This window comes from Mobula hypostoma, chromosome 9 (genome assembly GCF_963921235.1).
Source record: "Mobula hypostoma chromosome 9, sMobHyp1.1, whole genome shotgun sequence".
In the NCBI taxonomy this organism is placed as follows: domain Eukaryota; kingdom Metazoa; phylum Chordata; class Chondrichthyes; order Myliobatiformes; family Myliobatidae; genus Mobula; species Mobula hypostoma.
The window spans coordinates 8,791,711-8,812,051 of record NC_086105.1 but is presented as its reverse complement, the minus strand read 5'-3'; the positions used below and the strand labels follow the sequence as shown (position 1 = coordinate 8,812,051).

Genomic DNA, 20,341 nt, shown 5'->3' with positions numbered 1-20,341 from the left:
CCCAAAAAGAAAAAACTAATCTAAACAATGATAACTAAATAATTATAACAACTAAACTAAAGAAAGAAAAAGACTTGGGCTGTTGTGTAACATTCAAAAAAAAAGAACCATTAGTGTCCTTGACTCCGCTCCTCTCAACATATATTGAAAAGTAATAGAATATGTTTGGAAAAGGTCAAATTACATCATATGGACTAAATGGCCTCCAAGTCTTTTCAAAGTTAATCGAGGGATCATAAATAACACTTCTAATTTTTTCTAAGTTTAAACACAACATAGTTTGAGAGAATCAATGAAATGTGGTGGGAGGATTGATCTCTTTCCAATTCAGCAAAATGGATCTTCTAGCCATTAATGTAAGAAATGCAATCATCTGACGAGCTGAAGAGGTTAAGTGATTTAGTTCTATCATTGGTAACCCAAAAACTGCGGTAATAATTTAACCTCAAACTAAGTGGGGTAAATGTAATGTATTACAAAAATGCGAACCTAACTTAGTTCAGTGAAGATATGGTTGGTTCACAATAGGTTTCAAGACCTGATTTTTATGATTAGTGAAACAGATACAAATTTTGAAAGTACTTAGGAATTAAAATAGATTACTATGTACTGTATAAGCTTTGGAAAGATAATTTTGTATCATACTACTTTTCTCTCTTCATTTCAGTATGACATGAAGGAATATGAGGAGAAGGCAGGAGATCGGGGCTGAGGGGGAAGTGGATCAGCCATGATGAAGGGGCAGAGCAGACTCGATGGGCCAAATGGCCTAATTCTGCTCCTATATCTTATGGTCTTACTCTCAGGTGGCGATGAAGCACATTTACAAACTTTGTACTCCAAGGAGGATAAATCAAGTAGAAAGACTTTAATTTTCACAGTGCTATTTTAAAAATTGTGTGAGTTTGATTGGTTTTGCTTTCTCAGGGGCGTTCCTGCGATGTGTTCTGTTGTAACCATTCATTGAATCAGTCCTTGGGCCCAGTGAATTCAAACCTCTCAACCCAAACTATTGATAATTCCCTCCATGCCCCCCAGACACTTCTTAACCCACCCAGTTCCTCCAGCAGATTGTTTGACAGTCTTATTTATATGCATTGCAAGGCACAAAAAATAAATTGAAAATAATGAATGTGCTCACCTTAGATTATGGAGGCTGTCTATGGGCAGCAAGTCTAGCAGAGCTTGATTGCCTGTTAGCTTCAGGTGTGTCAAGCCACTTAGCCCAGACAGAGGAAGAGATGTCAGAAAGTTGAAGGTAAGGTCACTGCAAGAAATTAATTTCAGTAAGCGAATCAGTTACAAACATATGCAGCATTTGGTACACTAGAATGCCAATGTTCCTTTTAAGTGATGTAAATGAGTAAATATACTATGTTAAGAAATAAAAATGTAAAGAAAATTCCAACTCTCATGAAAGTGTGAGCTGCCTAACATAGGTAATTTTGCTGAGATGGGACAACAGCAGAGAAAATTCCGAAGTTTTACAGCAGCTGCACAGAAATTGTGTAAGTTCACCTACGAGTGACTGCCTTTTGTGTTAACGTAGCACTGACACTTCCAATTTAGGAGGCCCCATTTCTGAAATACTTCTGAATACTCTCAGCTGCTGTAGCAAAACAGGACGTGAGTAGTGCTGAGCAAGTACGATGTATTGTGATATTGATTGAGGGATCTTCTGCCATGATATCAACAATAATCCTCTGCTCTTTTTCCACTTACCGCTCTGGGATTTGCAAGAGACGTCAGGGCTTCACTTTAACTTATCCAAAAGGTGGACCCTCTGATGGTGCACCAATCTTTTAGTCCCATATCAGCCTTTTCGAGTTTAAGTCTCTACCTGAGCTTCTGCCTCCACTGTAAGAGTGTCAATGACTGAACCATGGCCTGGCGAATTGAATGCCGCAGTAGACTCGATAGGCCGAATTCTGCTCCCAAGTCTTATGGACTGGTTCAGTGTGTGATAGCTTCCAAAAATTCAGAGAAGCATTAATGGGAAAAATACTAGAAATTTTGGCATTTATGGCCCTCAGTTTACTGAACATTACTGAACAATTATTTAGTGATGAGCCGGCTGTTTTGAGGTGTTCTTCTTGTGAACACTGCTTCTTTTAGGTATCAAGTTCCTTGTAAAATCCTCCCTCATCTTCAATAGGCACATAGCAAACCAATTAAATAGCAATTTAGTCTTTGGTTTGTTAAAATGATAAAATCAGCCTAAAATATTTAACAGAAAACAATAAGAAGGGTTGGGGTTGAGGGAGGAGAGAGGAAAACTAGCAGAGGTTCTTCTCCAACCTTTTACCTTTTTCACCCACCTGACATGACCTATCACCTTCTATCTATCCTCCTTCCCCTCCCTCCCCCCCACCTTTTTATTCTGGCATATTCCCCCTTCCTTCTCAGTCCTGAAGAAGGGTCTCGGCCCAAAACGTTGACCGCTTATTCATTTCCGTAAATGCTGCCTGACCTGCCGAGTTCGTCCAGCATTTTGTGTGTGTTGCTCTGGACTTCCAGCATCTTCAGGCGCCCTTGTGTTTACAAAGTTCAAGACTGCCTTCGGCACATGCCAAACTCAATCAAGATTTAAATCCAATAAATTTCTATCATAAGACATACACTTAAATTGTGACAATTTAATTGCCATAAAGTTATTCAAACTTGCAGTTTATATTAAAGATAAAATTTGAGAAAAATGTCACTATTATATATTTAAACATTTTTCTAAATATTTATATTTAGTCAAATCCAAGGAGCAGACACTTACAGTTTGATTAAGGACGGTAAAGAAATAAATGCTTCTTGGTGAATAAGTGCAATCTTGTTCCAGCTGAGGTCACTAGAAGTGGACAGATAAACAAAGGTTATCAGTGAGGTGTGACGATCTCCGTGAATTTACGTTTAGCGCAATGCAGTGTTTATGCATTCTAACAGGGAATGTTTACACTATTTTTCATAAATCTGCTTTGGATTAGAGAAAAAAATTCACCATACTACACTTCTGGTGGGAAATAAAAATATATGTTTTTTTTCTGTGATCGCACATGGTTGTGTTTACAAATGTGAAACATGGTGAATGCTGGATTTAAACAAATCTTACTAAAAACACCCAGGAGGGGTCAGATAGCCACTTTGAGAATAGAAACAGTATAAACATTTTGAGTGGATGATCTTTGGATTGAGAGTCAGTGAGTAAGCTGCTAAATCTGTCGGTTTCTCCACCAGATTTCCCAACAGAATTTACCATTGACATGGGCTTGGGCCAAATGGCCCCTTCCAAGTTTGAAGTTTGCATGGATTCAACTGGGTGATTTTTCTTCTCTTTTAACCCCAAATCAGTTAACTGGCCTATTCATCATGGTTCCTCTGTGGGATATTACGGCATGCAAAATGGTCAACATGACTGCACATACACAACAACAAATTTTTTCAAAAGTGTTGCAATCCCAGAATTTTTTTTTGTTTATGATAGATCGCTTGAAGATGAACAGAAATATAATTTCAGATTACTTGTATCACGTAGGAGTTTGGAAAAACAAGAAATTAACTTTTATTGAATATAATGCATTTAATTACTTAACAGTGCTGATACTTTGTAATAGTTCAACTAAGCTAAAAATGTTTTGTTGATGATTTTCATTTGAATTCGGTGTCTGAAGCTTCTCGCTTACGTGCCCTACAATAAGCAGCCAGCATTGATGGATTCCAGTTGCCCTGACACCATTTCTCCATGTTTGCAATGTCCTGGTGAAACCTTTCACCATGCTCGTCACTGACATTATCAAGATTTGCAGGGAAGAAGTCTAAATGGGAAAGCAGAAAATGGATCTTTAGTGACATGTTGCATTTCATGGTCTTGTATGCTTAAAGCATGTTGTCAACCAGCTGCACGTAGTTTGGTGTTCTGTAGCTGCCAAGAACATTTTCAACAACATCCTTAAATGCCTTCCATGTGATTTTCTCTGGTCCCACTAGAAGTTCTTCAAATTGGTTTGTGGATGATCAAAATTGTCTTCCTTAATCTTGGCGTCAGTTTATCTGACTTGAATTATGAATTGAAATTACATATATAGGCTATTTCAGAGAAATGGTGCGTGATAGCAAAATTTCATGGTGATTTTCATGATCATCTGCCCAAAATCCATAAGATACACCCAAAAGTATTCCGGAAGCAAAATCTTTGTGGTCCAGTGTTGCATACTTGACAGTTTTGGATAGTTCCAAAATGTATGAGACCATGCTGTCTTCCTTAATATTCACCGTCACCTTCATTTACTGTTTTTAAATTTTGATTTCAAATATCTGATCATACAATTGAACTCTTTTAACTTTTCAGATATTTATATAATAATTAATTATTTCTATTTGGGGCTGGGTGAGTCCTGGGCTGGATGTACTGCTCACTTAGGGAAGGTGAAGCATCTCCACTAGCCTCCCCTTTCCAGGTGTAGTCATCGCCACAGGACAACTGTTTGGCTTGCCGTACAGGCGGTCATTCACATATGGCCCCTCCTACACTACTGTGCCCATGGCAACGCCTACGCGTGGCGTCCCTGTTCCTACTGAGTTTGCAATGTCATGGCGCGACCGAGTGTCCGGTGGTATAACTGGGCAGGCAGTCTGGGAGAAGGACACTTTCTATTTGAAACCCAGGTAGATGGGACTCGTTAGCTTTGCCAGACAGTCTGTCTAGGAGAAGGAAAACTCCGATACTCAACCTGAAGCCTTGCGGTCGCCGCAGTCGTCGCAGCTCACTGTACCATTGCGGAACGACCCCTGGTCTAAAGAGTGGAATCGATCCGCGTGCACCGATCCTCACTATAAACCTACGCGGCGCAGGCGGGAAGAACAATCACGCAGTCGCTGCTGAGGACTCTTCCTCCCCCCGGTCTTCACAAGCAAAGAACAAGCCATCACCGTATAACATATTTAAGTGGCATAATCTCTAGAAACAAGGAGCTACTCATTGATCACCTGGGTGTAGAGGTCAGGGTGAATATTTAACTTGCATTTGAGTCTTTTTAATTGCCTGTTATTTTGATGGTTGTGGTAAGTGCAAAGAATTTGTGATAATCTCAGCCAAGTAACCGGTCCTAACGTACAAGTATTTGCAACTGATTCAACTAAGGGAACATGGAAACAGTTGTATCATTAGCCAATGACCACATGCCCACATAGGGATCAACACGTTTTTAGAGAAAACACAATCTTGCGTGCCTTGTGGGAATTCAAACCCTACGAAGAACTTTTAACTTGGAAGATTTACAAAATAATGTCAGGATGCAGTAGAGAAAACCTTGCTACTTTTAAAACTGTGGTTTGATCTTGAGGGAGAGAGAAAATTTGAAAAAAAAAATTCCCCACTCTCCTTCCAACCAGTGCCTGAATCCTGACAGCTGCCTTTCACAGTTAGCAGTAAATTTGGTGTAAAATCAGATCCACATTGAAAGCTAAGCTGTGTCACCACTGCCAAATGGAGAATACTAGCACCAATCATTCCAACTCTGTCAACTATAAACACTATTACTAATGCCAATTGCCTATTATTATTGCTGACTGGTAAGTTAGGGTTCAAACGTTCCCTGAGAATTTAATGCTTCAGGACATACACTTACTGCAACCTCATGGCCATTAACAATAAAAAACAGTCCAGGAATAAACTCAGTCCATGTCAATTCATAGCGAAAACTCTAAATCAAAGGCTCCCACCCTGGGGTTCATGGACCCCTTGTTTGATGGTATTGGTCCATGGCATAAAAAAGGGTGGGAACACCTGCTCCAGAAGTAAAAACAAAAATTATATTTTGGGCTTTTGACCTGATAAATTTGTTTATGTTAGCCCTCCCTGCTCATGAAATAAACTGACTACAGCATAGTTTACAACCTCATGGGCTGTCTGTATATTCTCCCTGTGACCACATGGATTTCCTCTGGATGCTCCAGCGTCCTCCCCTGTGATCCAGAGACTGGTTGCAAGGTTAGTTGTCTGGGTTAGTTGAAGGTGGATGGTGGGAGAACTGCTGGGAACGTTGAGGATCGGATGGGTCACAAGCAAGAAGAGACTTATCTGGCTAATATTAATATTGGAAATTTTTATCTGTGAGGCGGGGTTGGACTGGCTGGGATTGTTTCCTTTAGCACAAAGGAACTTGAGTGGTGATTTAATTGAGGTGTACTAAATTATGATGGTCCTGGAGAGAGTCAATAGGAAGGACAGCTTCCATTAGTAGTGAGTAAAAGGGTCAAAGGGTACATATTCAAAGCAACAGGCAGAAGGATCAGAAAGATGAGCTTTCTGTTTTCACGTCGTCATATTTTACAGGTAGTTTTCACGGCTGGCATCTCAAACTCACTGTCCAGAAGAGTGTTAGGGGGATAAGGCCTTCATCACATTTCCTTGTATGTGTACTTGTGCCATTAACCTGAAATGTTAACTCCTGTTTCTCTCTCTACAGATGCTGTCTGATCTGCTAAGTATTTCCAAGATAAAGTTTGTGTCCATGAAATCAACACGGTGGCTTGGAGGACTATGAACCAACTGTTGGTATTGGGCTAGGTAGCTCATTTTTGATCTATACAAACACAATAGACCGAGTGGCCTTTTCCGGTGGGTATAAATATTCTACAATCTATCTGCTTCTCAGTTCTGCACCACCATGTTGATTTCATGGACACAAAATTTATCTTGGAAATGCCTAGCAGATCAGACAGCATCTGCAGAGAGAGAAACAGAGTTAACATTTCAGTTTAATGACCTGTCTAGGAGAACTCTGTTTCTGTCTGTCCAGCTGTTGTCTAATGTGTTGAGTAATTCCAGGACTACCTGCTTTTATTTCAGATTTCCAACGTTCACAGCTTTTCGATTTCCCAAGTTTTATTTTGTTTTTTCAAATGCTTCACCCAATCAGACTGTGAGTGGATGCTGTGACAGTGGCAGTGCAAGCTGAGTGCATCTTCTGTGACAGCATCCCTCGGATGGCACTCTCTAGTCTCACCAGAAAGCAAGAGGTTAATGAAATGTGGCCTGGGTGGTAAGGAGGTCATCAGTGAGACACTGCCCAGTGAGCAATCAGTATATGTGAAGCTCACCCAGTTAGAACTGGAGGGAAGATGAAGGGTTTAATTTTCACCAAGAGGATGGCAGAAGCAAATTTGTCATCACATTTAACAGATAGTTTCAGGAGCACATAAAAAGTTGTAACCTTGTTAATGCTATGAAAGTGTAGACCAGATGACAGCATCATTGCAAAGAAAGTAATGCTCTGCTTTTGTAGTTCTGGTGCATTTGTATTTTTAAATTTGAAATTTAAAATAAAGATATTTTGTTGGTTTAGTATCTGATGAGCCTCTTTGGTTTTAGGAACAGGGGCCTGTTCTGCCCACCCAGAATTGTGTTGCCTCTGGAAATGGTGCCCCCTCCCTTTTGGGACATTGTTGAAGTTGGAAAGAAGAGACTGCACTCTGTTGCGCTGGATTGATGTGTGCTGTGATGTTACTTGTGTAGGGCAGCAGTTTTCACAGTAACCTCTGCTGCTGCCTGGCTCCCAAAGCTGTTTTTCTCTTATCTCCTGTTATTTCAAAGGCTTTGTGTGGATGGACTGCTGTCTAAGGTTCTGCTGTCACTGGACACTGACGGGCTTTGTCCAGTACAGCAACCCTTCAGTCAGGGAAAGTGTAGAGTAACAGTGGTGGTGGCGATGCAGCACTTCAGGGCAGATAGTCCTGAGTTCAAACCCAGCCAGGTCCCAACCTGGGCAGCCTGGCAATCTACTTCCACATCTTATCATGAAAACCCTATGGACCCTGTGGTCCAGGAGGACATGAAGAGTCAGACTTAAAGTCTGAACAACAACAGTAACAGTACTTTGTAAGTAGAATGGATGGACTTGATGGATTGGACACTTTTAATGTAAAGGAAGACAAGAACTGCTACTGTTGTATTTCCTGTACATTTTTATGAATAAAGTTTATTTTGAAATGGGGAAAACATGATTATTCACATTCATTGCTTATTTATTTATCATTATTATTTTTTTTATCTTTGTATTTCATAGTCATAGTCATACTTTATTGATCCCGGGGGAAATTGGTTTTCGTTACAGTTTCTCCATAAATAATTACATAGTAATAAAACCCTAAATAGTTAAATAGTAATATGTAAATTATGCCAGGAAATAAGGACCAGCCTATTGGCTCAGGGTGTCTGAACCTCCGAGGGAGGAGTTGTAAAGTTTGATGGCCACAGGCAGGAATGACTTCCTATGACGCTCTGTGTTGCATCTTGGTGGAATGAGTCTCTGGCTGAATGTACTCCTGTGCCCACGCAGTACATTATGTAGTGGATGGGAGACATTGTCCAAGATGGCATGCAACTTGGACAGCATCCTCTTTTCAGACACCACCGTCAGAGAGTCCAGTTCCATCCCCACAATATCACTAGCCTTACGAATGAGTTTGTTGATTCTGTTGGTGTCTGCTACCCTCAGCCTCAATAAATCAATACCCTCAATAAATTTGCAAAATTTATTGTCTTTTGCACATTGGTTGAATGCCCAAGTTGGGTAATCTTTCTTAGTTATAGTTATTATTATATTTATTGAATATTTAATGACCTATATTTATGGATTTATTGAGTATGCCTGCAAGAAAATTAATCTCAGGGTTTTATTTTGTCACATATATATATATACTTTGATAATAAATTTACTTTGAATTTTCTCAGCTCTCTGTCAAAGGACTATAGAGGAGGGGCATTCCAACGAGGATGGGCTTTCTGGGCAAAATTACCTCCTCTGTAGCAAAATTATCCACAATTCCCCCAAATCAAATCCCTCAAAATATTTTGGCGTAAACAAATAGCTGTCACTGAATGCGCACTGAAAGAAATGCAGATAAAGATGTAGAATCACAATACAGTGCTTTTTTTAAAAAAAAAGCCCATCCCGACCTTTGAGTCTAAGTGTTTCTAAATCCAAAACAAATTGTTCCTGTCATCCATTCTTTCTCAGCAGCCCTGCCATACAAGTATTTACCCAGTTCATCTTCAACTCATTCTGTGGAATTGACATTCCATACTCTTTAGGCCTTACAATCTAGATCCCATTCATTTATTAGATAAACAATATTTTCCTTCTGGCATCTCTATCCTCTGGTAAATCACAAATCTCCTCCTTCTGGCTGCTCAGCCTTCAGTCACTGGAAACAATTTCTCTTTATCTACACCTGTGCAGACCCTTTATTATTTGAAATGACTTGGGTGACACAATAACCTCATGGTAAGCACAACGCTTTACAGTGCAGGCAACCCAGTTCTATTCCCACTGCTGCCCATAACAGTTCTCACCATGGCAACGTGGGTTTCCTCCGGGTGCTCCAGTTTCCTGCCACAGTACAAAGGCATACCAGTTGGTAGGTCATTGTAAGTTGTCCCGTGTTTGGGCTAGTCATTGACATACCAGTCGGTAGTTCATTGTAAGTTGTCCCGTGATTGGGCTAGTCATTGACATAACAGTCGGTAGGTCATTGTAAGTGGTTCTGTGGTTGGGCTAGTCATTGACATACCAGTTGGTAGTTCATTGTAAGTTGTCCCGTGATTGGGCGAGCATTAAATTGGGGCTTGCTGGGTGGCAGAAGGGCCGGAAGGGCCTATTCCATAGAAACATAGAAACATAGAAAATAGATGCAGGAGTAGGCCATTCAGCCCTTCGAGCCTGCACTGCCATTCAGTATGATCATGGCTGATCATCCAACTCAGAACCCTGTACCAGCCTTCTCTCCGTACCCCCGATCCCTTTACCACAAGGGCCATATCTAACTCCCTCTTAAATATAGCCAATGAACTGGCCTCAACTGTTTCCTGAGGCAGAGAATTCCACAGATTCCATGCTGTATCTCAATAAAAAAAAACAAATCTCCATTTACAGTAAATAATAACTCCAGTCTATTTACTGTATCCATTGGTAACAATCTCTTCCATAACATTAATTTAGTATCTGTCTACTCTCTCTAAAGTTGTCACATCATTTCTTAATGAGGGACCAGATGGTAGACAATCATATGATGTTTAATTTGATTGGGTTTTTTAGTTTTGGTGGTTCAGATGTGTTTTTCATGTTTCTGTTAGAATTTAACAAAATTAGGTATTCTTGCTTACTAAAAAATTCAACCCTCCAGATGTTCAGCTTTTGGTCTTTTCAAAATTCATGTCATGGTGAACAACTACGGATTAGTTTGGCTCATACTTCAACTGTTTCTTCAGCACAATCTTCAAGTTACTTTTTATGATTGCAAACAATTTTGGTTTCTGCCTCAATTCCGCTTCTACATTTCTGCCCTTTCTCGATGGTCTCATGCCAATGGCCAGTCCGATCCCCACACAAATACAGCTGGTCAGTGGAACAACTTGAAAGCCAGTTTCAGCTTTGTTAAAGTTAAATGAACACTGATATAAATTCTGCTTGTTTGCATTTATTGCCAAGTTCAAGTTCTACAGGCAGAAAAAAATAACCTAGGAAGGCTCTTGGAGATTTTATTTTTCATTTTTTATTGGCTAAAAGCCAGGGTATACTTGAATTTTCAGCTTTAAGCAGCAACGGCTCTCCATAAATAGCTGGAGTTTATGATCCACTTCACAGAGACACATGCTGGAAAGACTGGATGGCTGATCATCCAATCTTCCCATTAAAAGTGAGTTTACTGAATTAGTGTCACTGCGATTGCCAGAGTTATTTAGAATATCACAGTATGCATAACGCAGAATGATGGCCTGAGGGCAACTATTTTACCGAATCGGTCTGGGAACTTCGCTGAAATCTTAGACTTCAATTTAACAATAAAGTAAGTGTTTTGACTGTCAGAATATGGGTTTACTTTCCTTGGCTAAGTATCTTTATTAATATTTAATGGATCTTGTGTGTTAAGGATGAATTGCACAGCAAGGAAAATATGGTTAAAGATTACACGCAGCTCAGACGACAACCCTATGCTTATGGGTCCCTTCTTAAGGCCATTTTGTATATTTTATCTTGTTTCTGTGCAAACTCATCAATCAGATGAAATGTGACCTGGGCACTGTGAAGTAAAAGAGAACTTCTGTGTGGAGCCGCTTACATTTATATGGACCTGATGTCTTCAACGCTGTCTGACTTCCCTACCAGGCTGCTGAAATATTTCTGCTGCCTGTCTCTTGTTCACCCTTATCCTTGATGACCTACATGGGCTCCTGGTCTGGTGAACCTCAGTTTTAGACCATAAGACCATAAGGTATAAGAGCAGAGTTAGGCCATTTGGCCCATCGAGTTTGCTCCACCGTTTCATCATGGCTGATCCTCTTCCCTCTCAGCCTCAGACTCCTGCCTGGAGCATATCAAAATATGCTGGTCCACATCAAAATTCTCACTCTTGTCTCCTAGTCCCTCAATATTTCTTTAACCTCCAAGCTGTGAGCTCCTCCAGTTCTGGCACTGTCTCCATTCCCGGTTTTCACAGCTCCACCATGAGCAGTTACATCCTTAAGTGCACAGGCCTTGTCTCTGAAACTGCCTCCCCAACCTTCTCTCCCTCTGTTACCTTCCTCTCATCCTTTGGCATGCTACCTCCTTGACCAAGAGTTTGCTCATTGGTTCTGGTTCTGCCTGGTGTCTGATTTTTATTGATAGCATGCCTTGGGACACTTTGCCTCTCCAGATGGGCTGTATAACTACATACTGCTCCTCTTGTAATGCTCCTTTAATGAAAATATTTTCTGTTGATTAGTTGCCTCACCTGCTGAGTATTTCTAAATGGTTTTGTTAATATTGTGGGTATGGGCTTATACTCAGAGTGGAAACAGCCCGTTGAGTTGGCTAAGTGACGTGTTTCTCTTTTGAATGAATCTCTGGGGGTGGTGGGGTGGAGATACATCTCTATCAAAGGAGATGTAAGGCTAGCCTGCAGATCACCCTTGGGCAAGGTGTAGCACCTGCTTAGGGTCATGTGAAGCCATGGAGCAGGTGGTGGATGGTCGTATGAGCAGCTGGTGCACATCACAAGTCCTGGTTATGCGACCACTGATGCCTGGTAGACAATCTCTGAAGAGTATTGATAATAGCTGGGGTCATTGCCTTGTAAAGACACTGACCAGAAGTAGGCAACCGTAGAAAAACTTGCCAAGAACAATTATGGTCATGGATAGAGAAAAGAACAAGAAGAGCTTATAAGCCGATCAAAGACAGCTGGAAGACCATGGTCACCCACATATAAAACAGCACATAATGATGATGATGAATCTATGACTACACTATTTTAATTTTACGGTTCTGGAGTGGATTTATTTATTTATTGATATATAGCGTGGAATAGGCCCTTCTAGACCTTCGAGCCGTGGTGCCCAGCAATCCTCCAATTAAATCCTAGCCTAATCATGGGTAAATTTACAATGACCAATTAACCTACCAACCAGTACGTCTTTGGACTGTGGGAGGAAACCCACGAGGTCACGGGGAGAGCGTACAAACTCCTTACAGGCAGTGGCAGGAATTGAACCTGGGTCGCTGGTACTGTAAAGCATTCTGCTAACCACTTTGTTTCTGTTCCACCCTGATTTCTGATTGCTGGAGGAGGATCACTGTCTGAGAATATGAAATGGTGGGGTTACGAAGTACAGCTAATTGACGGGACTGGGGTCCAGAAACATCAGGCAACCGAGCCCAGCACTCTTTGTCCTGCCTCTATACAATGCTTGTACAACGCCCTCCAAATTATTCCCACCTCTGACTGAGAACTCACTTACAAACCCCAATCCCTTTCGCTTCCTTTTCCTCTTCTCTGATAACACCACCTGTCAATTTGTTAAGCATAGTGCAGGATTCATTCAGCTTGTTTTGTTCCAAGATAAATCAAATTCCTGCATTCTTATACGCATTCATAATTTCGCAACATTCTAAACCACATTACATTTGTGTATTTAATATTTCAGTAGTATTTGTGAAATCTTGTATATATATATATATATAGATTAAATATTCTTGTTAATTAAATAATTCATTATGGGTTACATGTGAATTGCATACATCACCACTCTACCATGTGATAGGTGCGCCCTGCTTAAAATGAACTCGAAGTTAGGCTCACATTTCGTCTTGCCTTATTGAAGTCAATTATCATTTCTTTTGTCTTGTTGATGTTCTTGGTGTTTTTATAATAACTCGTGGTACGTGAACAACCTCTCTCTCTATGTGCAGGTTTGTTATTGTTTTGTGATTAGGCCAGTCCCAGTCGTGTCGCCTGCAAAGTTGATGATGGGCTTTGCACAGTGAGCAGAAGTGCAGCTGCAGGTGAGGAGAGAGGAGAGAAGTGGGGCTCAGTACACACCCAGGTGGGCCATGCAGTTGGACTATTATGTTATATCAGTTTTGGTCACCCTGCTCTGGGAAAGAGCCATTGAGCCGGAAGGAGTGCAGAGGAGACCTATGAGGATGTTCCTGCTACTCCAGGGACTGAATTATGGAGAGAGGTTTAACAGGTTGGGACTCATTCCATTGGATATAGAAAAATGAGAAGTGGTCTTAGAGGTGTATAAAATTATGAGAGGCATACTGTAGATAGGTTGAATATGCAGTCTTTTTTCCAGGGTTGGGGAAATCAAGAACTGGATGGGGCATAGGTTTAATGTGAGAGGGGGAGTTTTAACAGGAAAGCAAAGGGAAACTCTTTCGCCCAGTATATGGTAAAAGCAGCCAGACAAAGTACTCGAGCCAGGTACATTAGCAACATTTAAAAGGTTCTTGGACAGTTACGTGGATAGGAACATCTTAGAACGGAGGGTTCCCAACCATTTTTATACCATGGACCCCTACCGTTAACCGAGGGGGCTATGAACCCCAGGTTGGGAACCCCCGTGTTAGAGGGATCTGGGCCAAAAGTGGGCAAATGGGAATAGTTTAGACGGAAATCTTGTTCAGCATCGGCTAGATGGGCCAAAGGTCCTGTTTCCATGCTATATGACTCTATAACCACTATGATACGATACAAAATTATGTATGTGTACTTCTGAAAATGTGAAGCATTTAATGCCAAACTGAGAGAAATAAATTGGTCCAGTCATGTTATAGCAGCCTTGCCTACCAGAGGATTAAAGTTTCTCAGTATCTTCAAAACTGATGATCTCAATTTGAAGTCTCTTTATCTTGTTATTTCACGTTCTCGTTATTTATTGCTATTTATTTATATTTGTATTTCTACAGTTTGTTCCCTTCTGCACTCTGGTTGATCTTTCATTGATCCTGTTATAGTTATTATTCTACAGATATGCCCACAAGAAAATGAATTTCAGGTTGTATGTGGTGACATGTGCACTTCTATAATAAAATCTACTTTGAACTTTGATCATCCAGAGCATTTCATACAGTTCCGGTCGCCCCATTACAGGACGGATGTCGAGGTTTTGGAGAGGGTGCAGAAGAGGCTTACCAGGATGCTGCCTGGTTTAGAGGGCATGTGCTATCACGAGAGGCTGGATAAAACTCTCGAGTTTTCTCTGGAGCAGTGGTGGCTGAGGGGAGATCTGATAGAGGTTTATAAGATTATGAGAGGCGTAGATGGAGCAGGCAGAGGGAATATGTTTCCCTGGGTAGAAATGCCTAATGCCAGAGGGCATGCAATGAATGTGAGAGGAGGTAGGTTCAAGGGGGATGTGAGGGGTAAGTTTTTTGCTCAGAGAGTGGTGGATGTCTGGAATGCACTGCCTGGTGAGGTGGTGGAGGCAAATACATTAGAGGCTTTTAAGAGACGTTAGGATAGGCGCATGGATGTAACAAAGAGAGAGGGATGTAGATATTGTTTAGGTGGGAGGGATTAGTGTTTGGCTGTTTTTGATTTGTTTTTTAGCTGGTTCAGCACAACATTGTGTGCTGAAGGACCTATTCCTGGACTGTACTATGTTCTATGTTTGAAATATTTGGAGATCTGAATTACTATTATACTGTACACTCAGCACAGAACCAGGGCTTTTAGCTCACCACATCAGCATCGCCCATCAAGTACCCATCTACAGCATATTGATCCCCGTACTGACACCAGCCTTCTGTACCTTGCTCATTCACTGCTTGATGGGAAAACATATTTTTGTTTTCTTACTGAAATCCAAACTGAACCCCTTTCGATTCAAGACAGTAACAAGAAATTCATTGTAGAATTGAACCAGGGAATACTCACAGTGATTTCAGGGCGGTGAGTTGTCGGAAAGTATCCTGCTGGATTTCATTAAGCTTGTTGTGATGCAGGTCACTGAAAATGGAAACAGTTTGAGAAATAAATTTTAAAGATCAGACTCCAACTGTTGGAGAAATTTTGCTTGTTTAATGGGGAAAGATTGCCAGACAGAAACTTCTGCACATACTAATGACTGGCTTTCACTTGCATGAACCTTTAGTTTACTGCAAATAACCTCATGTTTTTTTTAAAAGAGGCACAAAATGGTTCACGAAGATTCTTCCAGGATTGAAAGGCTTGTCATATGAGGAAAGTTTGATGCTTCTGGGCCTGTACTCATTGGAATTCAGAAGAATGAGGGGTGACTTCACTGAATGTTGAAAGGCCTGAATAGAGTGGATTTCCTATGGTGGGAGAGTCGAAGACCAGAGGACACAGCCTCAGAAGAAACCCCTCAACCCCTGTCCTTCTAGAACAGAGATGAGGAAATTTTTCTCAGTAAGAGAGTGGTGATCTGTGAAATTTGTTTCCCCAGGCAGCCATAGAGGCTGAGTCATTGGGCATAGTATATTTAAGGCAGGGATTGATGGATTCTTCATTAGTCAGGGCATGAAGGAATACGGGGAGAAGGCAGGATTTTGGGGCTGAGAGAGAAAATTGGGTCAACCATGCTGAAATGGTGGAGGACACTTGATGGGCCAAATGGCCTTATTCTGCTCCTATAACTTTGGTCTGATGAACTAAAATTGTTCTCCATCACAAACAGACGCAAGCTTACATAGAAACATAAACAATACAAGCAGGAGATTGTCATTCACCCCCATCCCCCGTGCCTGCTCCACCATTCAGAAACATTGTGACTGATCTTTTATCTCGGCATACTTCGCTACATCAACGCCATTCCCCTCTTGACTTACAGTTTCTGAAGCTTTTCACAGCCATTGAGACTCGGTAGATGATCGATCCAGTTATAGGATAGATCTCTGTTGAACACAAGATTACACATTTCAGCCAGCTGATGAGCACAGACACAGTGTTGCCAGAGAGCCATTTAAGTTCTTTTCTCAAATATGTCATTAAAATCGTTAAGGCAACTAATCCAGCAATCATTGTCATCATCATCATTATGTGCCATGTTGTATGACATGGGCGATCATGGTCTTTCCATGACCATGACTGTTCTTGGCAAATTTTCTACATAAGTTGGTTGCCATTGCCTTCTTCTGGTCAGTCTCTTTACAAGATGGGTGACCCCAACCATTATCAATACTCTCCAGAGATTGCCTGAGGTCAGTGGTCACATAACCAGGACTTGTGGTATGCATCAGCTGCTCATACGACCACCTAGCATGGCTTCACATAATCCCGATCCGGGGTGGGTGGGGGGTGCTAAGCAGGTGCTAGACCTTGCCCAAGGGTGACCTGCAGGCCAGCAGAGGGAAGGAGCACCTGACACCTCCTTTGGTAGAGATGTATCTCCACCTGCCACCCAAATCCAACAACGTTAAAATTGTAACGAAGTGTGACATCATTCCCAGTTTGCACCAAGCTCAATGGAACTTCATTACTTCATCTTAGAAGTGTGAAGTTTTTGTCTTAACAGCCCTGTTGTACTTTCTGGAAGGAGCTTTTGGAAAAGACAGTTTACAGGGTGGGTGGTGTCACAATGATTTTGTTCCTGCCTGCTTCTTCCCCCAGGCAGTTAATCTGATCACCCATTCTAGTTAGCCCCCACCACCCCCTCTATTGCCCACCCCTGTCACTACGCTGCGCTTTTATAAAGCTGGTTATGTTGTAAATGGACGCTGGTATTTATGTGTTTATGCACATTTTATTCCATATCTATACTTTTATTTATTTATTTAGTGATACAACGTGGAGTAGCCCCTTCCCCTCCTTTGAGCCACGCTGCCCCAGCAACACCCAACCACCCCGATTAACCCTGACATAATCACAGGACAATTTACAATGACCAATTAACATACCTGGATGTCTTTGGACTGTGGGAGGAAACCGGAGCACCCGGGAAAAATCCTCGCATTCCACAGAGAGAAGATGCAGACTCCTTTAAGACAGTGCTGGAATTGAACTCTGAACGCCCTCATCTGTAATAGTGTCATGTTAACTGCTCACTACCTTGGTGCCCTTCTAACTAACCTTCTAACTTCAACCTCTAACTTGATTTTTATTCTTTATAATTTGTGAAATTTTTTTTTGTCCCATGTCCTGCCCTGGGCAACACACCAAAGCACATTCCTAATCCATGTAAATGTACGGTACTGTGCAAAAGTCTTTGACACATACCGTATATATAGCTAGGGTGCCTAGGACTTTTGTCAACGTGGAATGTTTCCAAATCTGATGGGGAGCAAAGGATGTTGGGAAGGGAACGGCGAGGGTGGAGCACTGTGGAAAGAGGGTGAGACAGGTGGCAGAGAAGGAGTGCCAGGGGCAGGGGGTGGTATAGGTGCAGACACACCCAGCCCTGAGACACCAGGCAAGGTCATTTGATTCCAAACAATTGGTTTATTGATCATTACAGAATGTCTCTCTGGTGCTTCCCACTCCCTCCCTTCCCCCTTCCCCTTTCCCAACCATGATTCCCCTCTCCATGCCCCTACCCACTCTCAGTCCACGATAGAGACCCATCTCAGTGTCAAGTTTATCAGCACTCACACACGTCATGAAATTTGATTTTCTTTGTGGCAGCAGTACAGTGCAATACTTAAAAGTACCACCCTCACCATTCCCAATATCCTTTGCTCCTGCCAGATTTACAAACCCGCTCTCTGCTCCATGTTGACAAGTACAGTACTGTGCAAAATTCTTAGACTCCCTAGCAACATACACTAAGACATTTGTACAGTGCCGTACATGGTGAATAAAGTCGATCCTTGATTCTATATTCCATCTGGTTTTCTTCTCTAATGAACTTGTACACAGCCCACAATGATCAGTTGCCCTGCAGAATTTGCCCAAATTCCTAAAGTTGCACGAGGCACAGTATATGAGACACTGAGAGTGAGTGTCACTTTAAAATAATATTCAGTCATTCATTGCTTCAATTATTTAATACCGAGATATCTAGACCTGATACATTCCCACCCTGTTGGCACAGACCTAAGAAACTATCATTCATTTTGAAGAGGCCATCAGTTTTATAATTCTTGAAATTCTTGAAAATATTTTAAATCCTTTAGATGTCCAATTCCAGAAATTACTCATACACAGTGTTTAGTGATAGAGTTCAATTCAATTCAATTCCAGTTTAATTGTCACTCAGCCATACATAAATATCCACCCAAACGAGACAGAGTTACTCTGGGGTCAAAGTGCAAAACACAGTACCAACAGTCACACACATAGCACATATAAGACAGCAAGCACATAAAGATATCAGTATGGCGCAGCCACGCAAAAGAAGAGTCCAAGCTTGAACCATCCATCTACAGTTGACCACAGTGGAGCCTGTCTTCTGCCGAGCGGACGCTGGGGGCAGCAGTGGTTCCAGCCTGGGCACAGCGCCACACTGCCCCCGGTGGAGCACAACAGCTCCAACGGCTCTCTCCTGGCGGCTGTAAACAGGTGAGACCACAGCCTGAGGCCTAGTTCTCATACATATAAGATAGCAAGCGCATACAGGATAGCATTAAATTACATGTTACGAAATAGTGATGAATAACTTACAAGACTTGAAGATTCGGTAACTGTTGACAAGCAGTGCTTGGAATGGACTTAATTCGTGCTCCTGTCAGAGTCCTGACAAAGTAGAAGTTGTTACTCTGATGCATGTATCAGTTGATAAGATTTCACTTACAGCTGTATTTTGAATAAAATTACTCAAAATTCCATGATGGCAAACTTACAGACTCTCCAAATTGATGGTTCCAGTAAGGTCAGGAAATTCAGTTATTTCTGTGGCTCCATTAAGTGAGCTAGATTGAGAAATAGGATCAATAATTAAGAAACAGATCTTGTCCCATGTAAATATTAGGTGTGTTCCCACTGGGAGAAAGGGCTCTATTGTACAGATCTACTCACAGTATGTGTAATTCAGGTAGCTGTTGGAAAGCGGATCTTCCAACAAATTGAATGGGGTTGTCATAGAAGTGGCTATAAAGAAAGAACATTTCATCATATCAATGTTTCTAACACTGAGTCCAAGAATTCTCATTGCTTACAAAAGCTTTCATTTTTCCGTGCAACACACACAAAATGCCGGAGGAACTCAGCAGGTCAGGCAGCACCTGTGGAAATGAATAAACAGTCGACATTTTGGACTGAGACCCTTCATCAATTCTGGAAGAGAAGGGAGAAGATGCCAGAGTAAAAGGTGTGGGGGTAGGGAAAGGAGGACACGCCTGAAGGTGATAGATGAGGCCAGGTGGGTGGATGAGGGGATACAAAATGAGAAGCTGGGTGGTGTTAGGTGGAAAAGGCAAAGGGCTAGAGAAGGAGGAATGTGATAGGAGAAGAGAGTGGACCATGGGAGAAAGGGAAGGAGGAGAGGCATCAGGGGAGGTGATAGGCAGGTGAGGAGAAGAGGTAAGAGGCCTGAGTGGGGAATAGAAGAGGGAACAAGAAGGGGAATAAAAAGTTGGAAAAATTGATATGCATCCCATCAGGTAGGAAGTTACCCTGATGGAATAAGAGGTGTTGCTTCTCCAACTTCATTGTGGCAGAAGAGGACACCATGGACTGGCACGTCGGGACAGGAATGGGGATAGGAATTAAGATGGTTGGCTACCAGGAAATTACGCTTTTTGCAGCTGGAGCGGAGGTGCTTGACAAAGCACTCCCCCAATTTATACTTAGCTTTCAATTCATGTTTGATCAGCCCAAATTAGGCTATCAATACAACTAAATCAAGATTGTTTGGTGTTAATTTTCAGGGTGTTAACTGCAGGGTGTCATGGCTCAAAGGACCAGAAGGGCTTATTCCACGTTTAACTCAATAAAAAGTACAAACCACTGCACCCAGCTGCTTGTCGTGCAGTCTGGAGTCCCTTTACAATTTTATAATATGTCTGTGCTACACACAAGGAATTACCTCAGCCACCATATGGAGTTTTAAAAAATAATAGAAAACCAAAGGACATTAAATAAATGTTTTTGCTTTAAATTAGTGGAAACTCCTCCAAATCTCTCTCCT

The 20,341-nt window shown here is 41.6% G+C and overlaps 1 protein-coding gene across 3 annotated transcripts in view; it reads right to left on the bottom strand.

The window, feature by feature from the left end:
- Positions 1-20,341, bottom strand: part of LOC134351495 (leucine-rich repeat-containing G-protein coupled receptor 5-like) — a 177,300-nt gene that overhangs the window by 8,809 nt on the left and 148,150 nt on the right. For all 3 annotated transcript variants that reach the window (XM_063057716.1, XM_063057717.1, XM_063057718.1), the window contains 7 exons: positions 19,231-19,302; positions 19,056-19,124; positions 18,877-18,948; positions 16,107-16,172; positions 15,193-15,264; positions 2,768-2,839; positions 1,142-1,267 (listed from right to left, as the gene is read on the bottom strand). In XM_063057716.1, coding sequence (XP_062913786.1) covers positions 1,142-1,267; positions 2,768-2,839; positions 15,193-15,264; positions 16,107-16,172; positions 18,877-18,948; positions 19,056-19,124; positions 19,231-19,302 — 549 coding nt within the window. The remainder of the gene's footprint in view (positions 1-1,141; positions 1,268-2,767; positions 2,840-15,192; positions 15,265-16,106; positions 16,173-18,876; positions 18,949-19,055; positions 19,125-19,230; positions 19,303-20,341) is intronic.